This window comes from Lepidochelys kempii, chromosome 11, assembly GCF_965140285.1.
Source record: "Lepidochelys kempii isolate rLepKem1 chromosome 11, rLepKem1.hap1, whole genome shotgun sequence".
In the NCBI taxonomy this organism is placed as follows: domain Eukaryota; kingdom Metazoa; phylum Chordata; order Testudines; family Cheloniidae; genus Lepidochelys; species Lepidochelys kempii.
The window spans coordinates 12,478,667-12,491,307 of NC_136390.1; the positions used below are offsets into that span (position 1 = coordinate 12,478,667).

Genomic DNA, 12,641 nt, shown 5'->3' on the forward strand with positions numbered 1-12,641 from the left:
AGCCTGTCTGTTAGGGGTCTTGGCCTCTTTAAGGTCATGGACTCTGGGAGTTATAATTCCTCGTGGAGTATGTGACCCGAACGAACACATGACTGATAGAGGAGTCAGATGACTGCCTGCGGGGCTATAAAAGGAGGCTGCCTTCTCTTAGTACAAAGAGGTGAGGCAGGAGGAAGGAAACAGATAAGGGTTTTGCGTATGGGGGTCGAGAAGGATGATCTCAATGAACAAAGGGATCAATAGGAGATTCCCTCTTCCTCCCCTCCCGCACCTGGATATACACCTTTCTTCATTCTGTAGTCACTATGTTTGTTCTTTGAGCACATTTTGGAACAAATTGATAAATTAAACAGTAATAAGTCACCAGGACCACCTAATATTCACCCAAGAGTTCTGAAGGAACTCAAATACAAAATTGCAGAACCTCTAACTGTGGTATATAACCTATTCTTAAATCAACCTTTGTACCAGGTGACTGGAGGATAGCTAATGTAACACTGATTTTTTTAAAAAGGCTCCAGAGGTGATCCTGGAAATTTCAGGCTGGTAAGCCTAACTTCAGTACCAGGCTAATTCGTCAAAACTATTAAAGAACAGAATTATCAGACACATAAATGAACACAGTACGTTGGGGAAGAGTCAACATGTATTTTGTAAGGGGAAATCATGCCTCGCCAATCCATTAGAATTCTTTGAGGTGGTCAACAAGTATGGTGACAAGGGTAATCCAGTGGATATAGCAACTTTCACAAAGCCTTTGACTCCAAAGGCTCATAAACAGTCATGGGATAAGAGGGAATGTCCTTCCATGGATTAGTAAAAGGTAGGAAACAAAGGGTAGAAATAAATGGTATGTTTTCACAATGGAAAGAGGTAAGTAATGGGGTCTCCCAAAGATCTGTACTGGGACCAGTGCTATTCAACATATTCATAAATGATAAGGAAAAAGGGGTAAACGGTGAGGTGGTAAAGTTTGTAGACTACACATAATTATTCAAGATAGTTAAGTCCAAAGCAGACTGCGAAGAGTTACAAAGAGATCTCACAAAACTGGGTGACTGGGCAACAAAATGGCAGATGAAATTCACTGTTTAAAAATGCAAAGCAATGCACAGTGGAAAACATAATCCCAATTATACATACAAAATGATGGGGTTTAAATTAACTGCTACCACTCAAGAAAGAGATCTTGGATCATTGGGGATAGTTCTCAGAAAACATCTGCTCAGTGTGCAGCAGCAATCAAAATAGCTAACACAATGTTAGGAACCATTAGGAAAGGGATAGATAATATTAGAAAATACAGTACCATTATATAAATCAATGACATACCAACACCTTGAATACTGCATGCGTTTCTGGTTGCCCCATCTCAAAGATAGATATATTTGAATTGGAAAAAGTACAGAGAAGGGCACCAAAAATTATTAGGGATATGGAACAGCTTTCATCCGGGGAGAGATTGAAAGACTGGGACTGTTCATCTTAGAAAAGAGATGACCAAGGGATGATACGATAGAGGTCTATAACATCACGAATGGTGTGGAGAAAGTGAATAAGGAAGTGTTATTTATCCCTTCACATGACACAAGAACCTGGGGTCTCCCAATGAAATTAATAGTCAGCAGGTTTAAAACAAACATAAGCAAGTACTTCTTCACACAATGCAGAGTCAAACTGTGGACCTGTTTGCCAGGGGATGTCGTGAAGGCTGAAAGTATAACTGGGTTCAAAAAAATTAGATAAGTTCATGGAGGGTAGCTCCATCAATGGCTATATGCCAAGCTGGTCAGGGATGCAACCTCATGCCCTGGGTGTCCCTAAACCTCTGACTGCCAGACACTGGCACTGGATGATGGGATGGATCACTCAATAATTATCCTGCTCTGTTCATTCCCTTTGTAGCATCTGGCACCAGCCACTGTCGGAAGACAGGATACTGGGCTAAATGGACCGTTGGTGTTACCAAGTACGGACATTCACATGTTCTTATCTATGAGTGCTAAAGCTGTTGTGGAAGAGAACAGCTTCTGGTTGGCTGTCTTGGCTTTTGTGCCCTCCAGCCCTCCCAAAAGGATTCCAATAAATATTCTTGTAATAATAGGCATTATAACTACTTCCCACATTTCTGTTCAATTTTTGCATCTTAGATTTTATTAACCTTTCAGGACTAGACTGCTTTAGTTTGCTCCTGTTCAGCTCTGGTTATGCTGAGTATTAAATTACAATCCACATTGGTTTATGTGGTTTCTCCGCTTTGGCTAAAATAATCCCTTTTACAAAATCTATTTAATGGTAATGATTCCTGATTTCCCAGGAGAGCTGTGAGAGGATGATTCAGAAAATTTTAGTATATTAAATGAAACCTTCAGTTGGTTTTATAAAGGCTGAGAAATTGTTTGGGTTTCTAAGAGTTTTAATTAAGAGCACTCAGTTAAAGAGTTTAGGCTGTGTGATCTCAAGGAAACATTATTAGTTAACACAATCAATATAACTGGCACATAAACAGCCCATGGAGTTTCTCTTGAGCAAACAATATTCGGGCTCCCACTATCAGCATAAGTAGACAGTATCTAAATAAAAAACATTCCTTTACCTGTGTTCCAAATCACACTTCAGCAGGTGGGCTCAAGCTCTTTCACTGATTATCTCTTAATAGAGAGATGGTTTCATGGCTATTTCCCCCTGCCATTTGTAATCGCATATTATCCCTGTAAAAAGCACAGCAGTAACTTACGTATAAAAATAACGCTAGGAAAGGATGGCACTTTCACTTGTCTTCTAACATGATAGAGCAGCTGGAAAAAAGGTGGATAACCAGCACTGTATGACCTTCCTACCACCTCTTCATGGACCACCACCAAATGCTACGCACACAACCATTTGGCTAAAGACCACACTTTGGGAACAACTGATTTTTGCTATTAAAAGTGGAAGATTTAAAAAGCTTATTTAGAGAGGAGGCCTGGACCAAAACACACTTAAGCCTTAGAAAAGTTCAAATCTGAACTTGGTAGCATAAGACCATCTATAATTTAATTTGCTTTTTATTATCTACTGAATTTTTGCCTTCTGCTCCCAGCCCAGTCCTGCATCTCTACTCCTATGAGTAGTGCAAGTGAAGTTAATGAGAATATAAAAAATGAGAAATCAAAACTGAAAGTACTCTGAAGGGAAAGTGAAGCTAGTCCAGCTTCATCTTTCTAAACTAGTGTTTCCCTAAGTCTGAGGTGGCCCCTGAGGTGGGGCACAAAGGTCCAGCTCAGGGTCATGGATAGGCCTTTCAGTTCTTCTCCAGAGTCTCACTTTACATACAAATAAATTAAGGGTGAAATTCAGACCCTTTTGAAGTAAGTGACAAAACTATCAGGCTGAGATCCTCAAAGGCTCCTAACTTCCATTGATTTCATTCTGAGAATGTTGTCATATACTTCAAAAGGGTCTGAATTTCACCCTTACGTTATTTGAAATCAATGGAAATTAGGAGCCTAAATACCTTTGAGGATCTGGGCCTCACTGATTACAGTGGGGCCAGGATTTCACCCTAAGTCTTTTGCTCTTATACTTGTGAAAACCTTTGAAATGTGGCCCCAGTGTAAGCAATGTTTGCCTGACTTTACAGATACCTTGAAACAACGGCTCTGAGGTGTTAACCATATATAGTAATTTGGGAAATAACAATGTCAGTAAAGTCAAATGTACTTGCTGCTTCAGCTGGAATAATATATATCCAAAGCAAAGGATCCTGAGGCACTCCACCTGAATCCTTATTTTTACTGAGAATGACTTTTCTGATGAATGCTGTGATAAAACAGGAAAGGCTCTTTAGAGAAGCAATTCTGCTATTGTTTAGCTGATTTTTATTATTTCAAACAAAGAAGACTTTGTTTAAAGAGAAAAGGCCTGTGAATTTCCTTATTTACTTTGTCTTCGCTTCCCCTTTATTGGGAGGTGAAACTTCACCCATCTAATCGCATTACTTTAACCTAAAATTCAGCAATAACATAGGTCATGCTCTGGTTTCATTATAACAGACACAACCTGGTTTTGAATATGTGATGGACGAGTGACATTATCAAGAACAATAGAGGAATTCCATATCTTGTCCTAGTACAGAAGGTTTGCCAAATTAGGCAGTCACATAAATGGTGTTGTAAATTACACATCGGTGTCAAGGAAAATTAGAATGTGATGGTATAATTTGCACTGATTTGACATTCATTGGGACTCATTCTCTTCACGTCAGTGTAAATAAGAAGTAACTCCACTGTAGCTGATGGAGTTATACCACTGTAACTGAAAAGAGACTAAGGCCCCATAGATGTATCTTACTCATCAAGGGACCAGAAGGGAGCGGGTGGCAGGAAAAGCAATTAATTGCAGGACGTAAAATAAAATAGGCCCCCTCATTGTTGCTTTGCTAGCTACATCTCCTTCCACCTTTTCAGCATGTAAATTACACTCACTTTGCATAATTATTGAATGCCATGCTATTTGTTTGGTCATGGTGTGTATTAGCCCCTAATCAAGAGTTAGGGCCCCACTGTGCAAGGCACTGTACACAAACAATGTGCACGTACACACAATGAAAAGTTAGTTGTTGTCCCAAAAAATGTACAGTCTAAGTATAAAACAAGAGACTACCGATGGATGCAATAAATATGGGGAGCACAAGGTAAAATTGGATGCAACTGTAACTGGATTAAATTCTATGGTCAATATTACACAAGAGGTCAGATTAGATGATTTAATGGTCCCTTCTGACCTTAACATCTACAAAAACGTTACTATTTGACCACTAGCACTCTCTTTCTAACGTGTAAGCTACCGCACCATTTAGGTCACAGCTAATTTGGCCTGAAGTCTCTCATGCAGTCGCATTTCCTGGCAATTTGGCCGTGTTAATTTCTGTGTTGAAATACTGGCACAATTTTCTCCAATTGGGACTGAACGTGGAATATAATCGCTGCCTGTGGAGATCAGCAAATCATTTGTCGGTGTGTTTTCAGGATGGATGCTCAAACAAAGCTTCAGTGGCATAGAAAATAGAACATAAATTGCAGACACCTCAAAGTGGCAAAATGGGACGAGTAAGACACCAGACATGTCAGAGAAAAAAGGTGTCATTGCGTAGGATAATGCTAAACATGCTTCCAGTGATCTCCCTGAGAACAGGGAATTAATGCTTCAGAAGTGTTAAAAACTAAAGTCTCTGAGGAAGGAAATAGTCAAGAGTGTATCGCCAGTATGCAGACTCCTGGCAACACTGCTCTTAGTGTTGCTGCTGAAATGCCTATCTCAGCAGAAAAATCTTCCCTCTCAGGATAAGTGGTTATTTGTTTCCTTCTGATATGCTTGTGGCTTTGCTGGTGAGGCATTTTTTAGAACTGAATTTATCTTCTCCAGTTGCAGCTATTTTATGGTGAGATGATCCTTTGCAACCGGACTAGCCAGGCTGCAGAACAGACATCTCCACCGGGGATTGTGGGGGAAGAGCAATAAGGATCTTCCGAGGCTCCCTCTTCTGACCTCCCTAAACCTGTTGACCCAGACACTCATCTCAATCAACTGGTTTCTGCTGCACTGCCTACAAAACGTGAAGTGGGACATGTGGTTTAGCAAGGAGATCCAATACAGAGAAGAAAAGCAATGGAAAGATCAAGTTATGCATGTGCTTTCCCAAGTGACCATGTGACCTTACTATAAATTCCCTTCTCTTGCTTCTCGACATTTGTCTTCTTATGAGCTTACTTATGTCCCATTGCAGTTTGATTGTAAAGCCTTTCATGGAAGGACATTTTGGAGCCCTCCGGAGGAAAAACGTAATGCAGATTGACAGCAGTCATCCACAGCTGTAACTGCAGTCTCAGAGTTGTAGTAGTCTCCAGACCAGCATGCTCCCCCTGTGTTGGGGAAACTGACTGGTGAATCTGCAAAATTACAGATCTACCATGCACTTCTCTCCTGGCTTCATTCAGCCCCTTTCTGAGAAGGCCAGATTAAGGCAAATTGGGATCCTAGCTACTGCATGAAATGAGGCCACCCATTTACTCCCCTGTATTGACTGATGGCAGGGGTGCTCTTTTTCCCCTGCCCCAAAACACACAGCACTACAGTGCCTCCGTCTCCCTCCATAGAGTGGTAACAGAAGCCTCTCCCCTTTGGAACAACAAGGATGGCAGCAGGGATCCTCTTTACCATTCATAGATGAAGCAGTGTCAGAAAGGGGCCTCAGTACTTGCCCCAGCAGCTGGGACGTGTCTAGTTGAGTAGTTGGATTTGGCCACTAAATGTGTAATGACCCAGCCACTCCCAGTCTGTATTCAAACCCAACACATATTGAATCTATTTCCCCATGTTAAGTATCCTCACACCTTCTTGTCAACTGTCTAAATGGGCCATCTTGATTGTCACTACAAAAGTTTTTTTCTCCTGCTGATAATAGCCCATCTTAATTAATTAGCCTCTTACTCCACCTTTTCATGTTCTCTGTATGTATGTATATATTTATCTTCTTACTATATGTTCCATTCTATGCATCCGATGAAGTGGGCTGTAGCCCACGAAAGCTTATGCTCTAATAAATTTGTTAGAATCTAAGGTGCCACAAGTACTTCTGTTCTTTAAGTTAGAAATTAAGTCTTTATTTTTGAATGAAAACTGAGGTTCTGATGCATTGACTTGACTGCCAGGGCTCTACACACAAGCGTTGTGGCAATGAATGCTCCATTAGGTAAACAATTCTATTTTTAAACCTTTAAGCAAGACTGCCTTGTGGGGACAGTTTTAACTGTGGAGTTACCCTAGCACCCAAGAAAAAAAGAAATACGGTTTGCCATGGGTGGATGTATCTGAAGGGGTTCCACATGAAGTACTGATTATGATTCTCAAATCATAGGACAGGGTTTTTATTAGCACTAGCCTGAAGTCAACAATTATAACCCCTCTTCCCTCCCCCACAAATAAAAACATGCAGCCCAGAGAAAGGGTGTAAAAATAACATGTCTTGGTTTGAATAAAATGTATACACTACTTTCTCTGTATCTGCTCCTGCTTCTTGAAATGTATGAGGTAGGTGAGAGGGTTGTGTAGTAGCACTTCGCCCAGCCAGCTAGCAGGAAAGTAACCAATGTGAATTACCAAAAGAGAGTGACTGGAGCCTGTGAGTGGCTTGGGTCTTGCTTTTCATCTGCAGCTTTGGTTGAACTAAATATAGCAAAGTAACATGCTGCTGTCTGACTGTAATCCACCTGAGATTATGTGGGGAAGAGTGGGATCTGGACCACTGACCTAGAGTTTCTGCTGTGTAAGTTCAGTGGGCCACCATTCATTATTATACTCCTGGCCTGTTGAACATGGATTTATTCACCAGTCTTTTTTGCCCTGAAATCCATAAGATTTAAGAGTGAAGAACAGATTCTGGGTTTATGCCTGTTTTCTTTACTAATCTAATGTTGATGCATGGATTATCAGGGCATGTCCTGGTAAAAATGGTACCCAAGTGTGCTGGCTTTTCAGCTCTACCAGAAAGCAAGGAGAACAAACCCAGGACCAGTATTCACATCCTTACTGGCTGCTGTGCAGCCCTTCTGTTATTAATTTTAAACAAATAGTTTATGAACCAGTTTTAAAGTGAGCTAGCTGTGATGAAAGTTTAATTTCACTCAACAGTCAGAGCCAAAGACCAGCACACTGAAGTGCCCAGCACACAAGTATTAAATAACTGATTGCAGTTTACTGAGACTGTTTCTGTAAATGGGCTACAGCAGATGCATCACAGATTTGATATACTTACGCTAACACAACGAGCCTGATTCTCTTCTCATTTATACCAGTCTACCAACTTCATTACTTTGAAAGATGTAAATCAGGAATAAGAGTCAAAACTAATGTCAGTTTCATTAGGGGCAGATTAGTCCCAGACTCCAAAAATGCATTCATTTATATTTGTTTTCTTTTACAACATATTATATATTTATATTACTGCCAGTTAAAAGGCAATTCCCTTCCATATTAGGACAGGTTCAAGCATTCTTGGCTGTAGTCTGCCGTAGAGAATCTTCAAAGTTACATTTACATATATTTCCACAGAGGCGTGTACAAGGGGGAAGCAAGCAGGGGCACAGGCCTCCCCAATAATCGGCGGAGACACAGAGCAAGCTCCTCCAAAAGTTGTCAATTTTAAATACATGCACACCCCTGTATTTCCTTATCAGTGCTTCGTGGTATTCTTTGGAAGTTCTGAGTATAGAATCACTTAGTGATTCTACAGAACCATGTCCCAGTGAAATAATGATCTATTTTCTTGTAGTATTCTACAGGATGTACAATACTTCTTAAATATCATAACGTTTAAAGAAACCAAGGAACAATTGCATAAGTAGCACAGTGAAAGTTGGCTCGGTTTCCAATCTGCTAAAAAGTGTGTCATCACACAGAAGCAATAGCAGTGCACTGCCCAACATTCACATAATAAAGACTGCCCTGACTTTTGCCTTTAATAATGAGATTTGAAAGTCACATCTCTAGGTACTTCTGGTTTTCATACAGGGAATCTAATACTTCATTTGTCTTTCCAGTAATGCTAAGCTGCTTGATACCAAATCACATTCTTATTAAGGCACTTTTCTAAATACAAGGGATTAAGAATTAAACAGCAACACCTAGTGATTATAATTCCAGGACACTTTTCTGTTCTGGAGATTAGGGAACTGAAATCTTTCAGCTCAAAATATTGATTTATGTAGGTAATAGTACTTTAACCTTATGGGGCTTAGGTTGCTGTAAATTTCAATTTTATTATTTCAAAAGGCACCTGGCCCTGCATATTGTTCATGATGTGTAAGATTCTAAGACATTTTAAGCCAACGTGCAAATTCTGCCTTTAAATATGCACATGTGGCTTCCACTAAAGTCTATGGGAAGTGCACCCATGCACCAGACTGCAGCATGTAATCCTGAAGGGCAAATCTTCCCTCATACCAGCCTATGCAAAGCCTAGGTTAAAAAAAAAAGTTTTGTGCCTCAGTGTATCCTCTCCCTCAGGTTACAGCCACTGGGTTGCAATAGCCTCTTTGGCCATTGTAAAGCTCCTATGTAGCTAAGTACAGCCCAGTGGAACCATATCTTTACAGTCATCATAGAATACAAGAGTGCAACCTCTCTGCACATTATCCTTACTTTGGAGTCATGCACATTCTGCTTAATTCAAAGCCTTCTGCAGTCTTTACTTGTTTGTTTGAAGATATGGACCACTGCATTTGAAGATACAGAAATATATGTTCTTCTTGCAATCATAGCATCAACTCATCTTGTTGCCTGCCCCCTTTTCTCAAATAGGTTAGGGAGGGTGTAGACACAAGGTGGTTTTTAATATTATAGAAGGGTTATAATTGTATCTTATGTATTTAGTTGTGAACTCTTTGTTTTTTTGCTGTAAGGTATGCATGGACACTGCCTACCCCAACGAGGTCTTGATCACAGAGTGGGGCCCATCAAAGCTACTACAGTACCAATGATTAATAAGTTACTTGATGACTAATGTTTAATATAATATGAACACAGAAGAAGTGAAAAGTACATGTTGTTAGGTTTACAAGGAAATCTGTTGACTGTGGGAAAAACCAGAAATGTCCCAGGTCTTAGTGTGCTGTACCCTCTGACAGGAGGACAGCAAGTTTGGTTACGTAATAGTAACTGGAAGTTTAGGTGTGTGAAATTTCAGATCCAATTAGAGTATGATCCAAATAGCAGAGACTATGGGTGGGATATTTGAAACCCTGGCCTAATAATGCTCCTACTGACTTTAATACAAGGAGAATTGCAATGCTGAACATCTACGGAAATCCCACCTCACATGGTGTATGTGGTGTACATGTATCTACAATCTAGAAATGCTTGCAACTCTTGCCAAACTGTGGAGATTACAATATGCAACAGGACAGAGAAGATGCATGCTGGCAGTACAAAACAGAGGGCTTTTTTCTGTCAGAGGCCATTCTGTGAACTATATAAAATAATCTTGTTTTATATTCTTCCACAGAAGGCCTCCTGTCACTTCTGGCCTTGCTGTTTATTTCCACCATACATTTTAATAACAGCTTTACGTTTTCTTTTACATCACTCTTAAATTGGATACAGCAGATCAGAAAGCTTTGCAGTGATGGCACCTTTACACTATTAAATGTCTCCTGTTAAGAATTCCTCTGCATTTTCTAGCAAAAAAGGAAAGTGGACAAAGGGCCATATCCACACTTGTTAATATAGTGATTTGGCCCACAAAGTGAAGGGTTTTACAGCATTGATCCTGTACACAGTATTTTAATTTCAGTCCAGCTCCTTTCTAGCAGAAAGCAGAGATTCCCCTCCCACCCCCGAGACACACACAGCACGAAGATTTTCAGGTCTAACTAGCATAGTGTATACCATTTACACTTTTTAAAAATATATAGAAGCACAAATGTGTTGGATACTCAGAAAAAAGCAAAAGGTGCCAAACAGCATTTGCCACTTTCTCTAAAGCACCTTAGGTGACCAGAATGGTATTTTCCCAATAAGAAGGAAGGAAGCAGATTACCTGGCAGGGAGCAGTGGCATCAGAAGAGAAATTTATCTTCGATTTTATCATGAAAGTTGAACAAACTCAGAGAGAGAGACTAGCTGATGGTTTTTTTCTGCTACTACTTTTGATGCACTCCCATTTTGTATACACCATTTATTCATCATTGCAAGAGCTAGCTCCATAAATTATGCTACGTTGTTATGGTTGCCAGAATTGAAGAAAAGTTACCACACACATCAGGCCTGGGTGGAAAAGGCCCCTGTTTCCTTTGAAAAAGAATATGTGAAGAACTGATACAAGCTCATAATTTCTCTCCACACCCAAATACTGTAGCAGAGTACCCAAAACTGTCCAAAAGGCAGGTTTTGTACATGCTGTTTGTCCTTCCTTATTTGATGATAGCTGGCTAGGCAGTATTACTGCCAAAAAGAACCGGGAGGCCATTCTACATCACAAATTGAATATATGAGCCAACCATGCAATGCAGTTGCAAAAAAGGCAACTCTCACTCTGGAGTGTAACAACAGGAGTGTCATATTTTTCCTCTTTACTCCACACTGGCCTCGGCTGGAATACTTTGCCCAGTTCTGGGCACCACACTTTAGGAAGGACATGGACAAACTCAAGTGAGTCCAGAGGAGAGCAACAAATATAATAAAAGGTTTAGAAAACATAATCTATGAGGAAAAGATTTTAAAAAAGCATGTTTAGTCGTGAGAAAAGAAGATTGAGTTGGGACCTGATAATCATCAAAAATGTGAAGGGCTGTTATAAAGTGGACGGTGACCAGTTTTCTCCATATACTCTAAAAGCAGGAAAGACGTAATGGGCTTAAACTGTAGTAAGGCAGATTTAGGTTAGATTTTAGGAAAAACTTTCTAACTATAAGGATAGTTAAGCTCTGGAATAGGCTTCCAAGGGAGATTGTGGAATCCCCATCACTGGAGGTTTTTAAGAACAGTTCGACTAACAGATGTGTAGGGATGGTGTAGGTCTCCTGGGTCTTGCCTTGGTGCAAGAGGTTGGACTAAACAACCTCTTGAGGTCCCTTCCAGTCCTACATTTCTGTGACTCTGTGTTGCTAGTGGACAGTCATTCCCATAGATCTGCTTTTGATCTCATTGAGATAAATATTTCTGGAAGCAAATACAAAATCTGCTTTTTCTTTTTTTAAACTGAAGACACGATAATCTTTTATTTTGACAGACCACTTATTTCAATTAGTATCCATCACCTTATTGGCATGGCTCTCTTGAAGCCAGTTCATGCAGGCCACAAGATAATGTTAGCTATATCTCCAAAATACTGGACTATTGCATACTGGTTTATGTGTATGGGGACACCAGAGAGGAATCACTGCTGCAGCCACATTCAATCATGGTTCATCAGGTGCCGTTGCTGGCTCAGTAGAGACATTCCCTCTGGTTATGCAAGGATGGTCAGACTCAGCGTAGGCATTTGTTGGTGGATACAGCTGTCCCACTGACGTAGCAACCATCTGAGTGAAATGTTAGCAGGGGAGTTTGCACAGAGGTCAGTAAAGATCTTCCAGAATATTTGAGAAAGAGGGAGAGGCATCACTGCGTGTAGCCCTATTAACTGAAGTGCATTTTACTTCCCAGCTGCACCTAGAGAATAGGAATATGGCTTCTAATGACCATTGCAAATACTTAACAAGCAACAGACCTGTACAGCATGCCCCTGCATCTCTGTGCTTTTTTGCTGTTCTGCCTAAGCTGGTTACAGGGAGAAACTGACCAACTTGATTATGTAGTACTATTATGTACAGATTAGCAAGCATTGTGACTAGAAATCAGATGAACTGGCCAGAGATGGCAGGTTCTTCATGGTTGGATTTGCATTCTGAAGGTGTCAGAGAGCCAAAATCATTATAAAATAAGTGCATAGGTCTGATCCAGACGCCATAGAAGTCAGGGAAAAAAACCCTCAACTACAATGGGTTTGTGATCAGGACCTACCTGCTCAGGATTCCAGTTCAAGCATCGAGGTCTCGTATGTTAAGTACTCTCAAGGAAAGAATAGTTAAAGCAAGGGGTGGACACTGGCCTGGATTAAGGCA

At 40.4% G+C, this 12,641-nt stretch overlaps 1 protein-coding gene across 1 annotated transcript in view; it reads left to right on the forward strand.

The window, feature by feature from the left end:
* Positions 1-6,991, forward strand: part of KALRN (kalirin RhoGEF kinase) — a 637,223-nt gene extending 630,232 nt beyond the window's left edge. Inside the window, exon 35 of the mRNA XM_073305148.2 lies at positions 5,407-6,991. Within this exon, the coding sequence (XP_073161249.1) occupies positions 5,407-5,426 (20 nt within the window). The 3' untranslated portion in view covers positions 5,427-6,991. The remainder of the gene's footprint in view (positions 1-5,406) is intronic.
* The last annotated feature ends 5,650 nt before the right edge of the window (positions 6,992-12,641 follow it).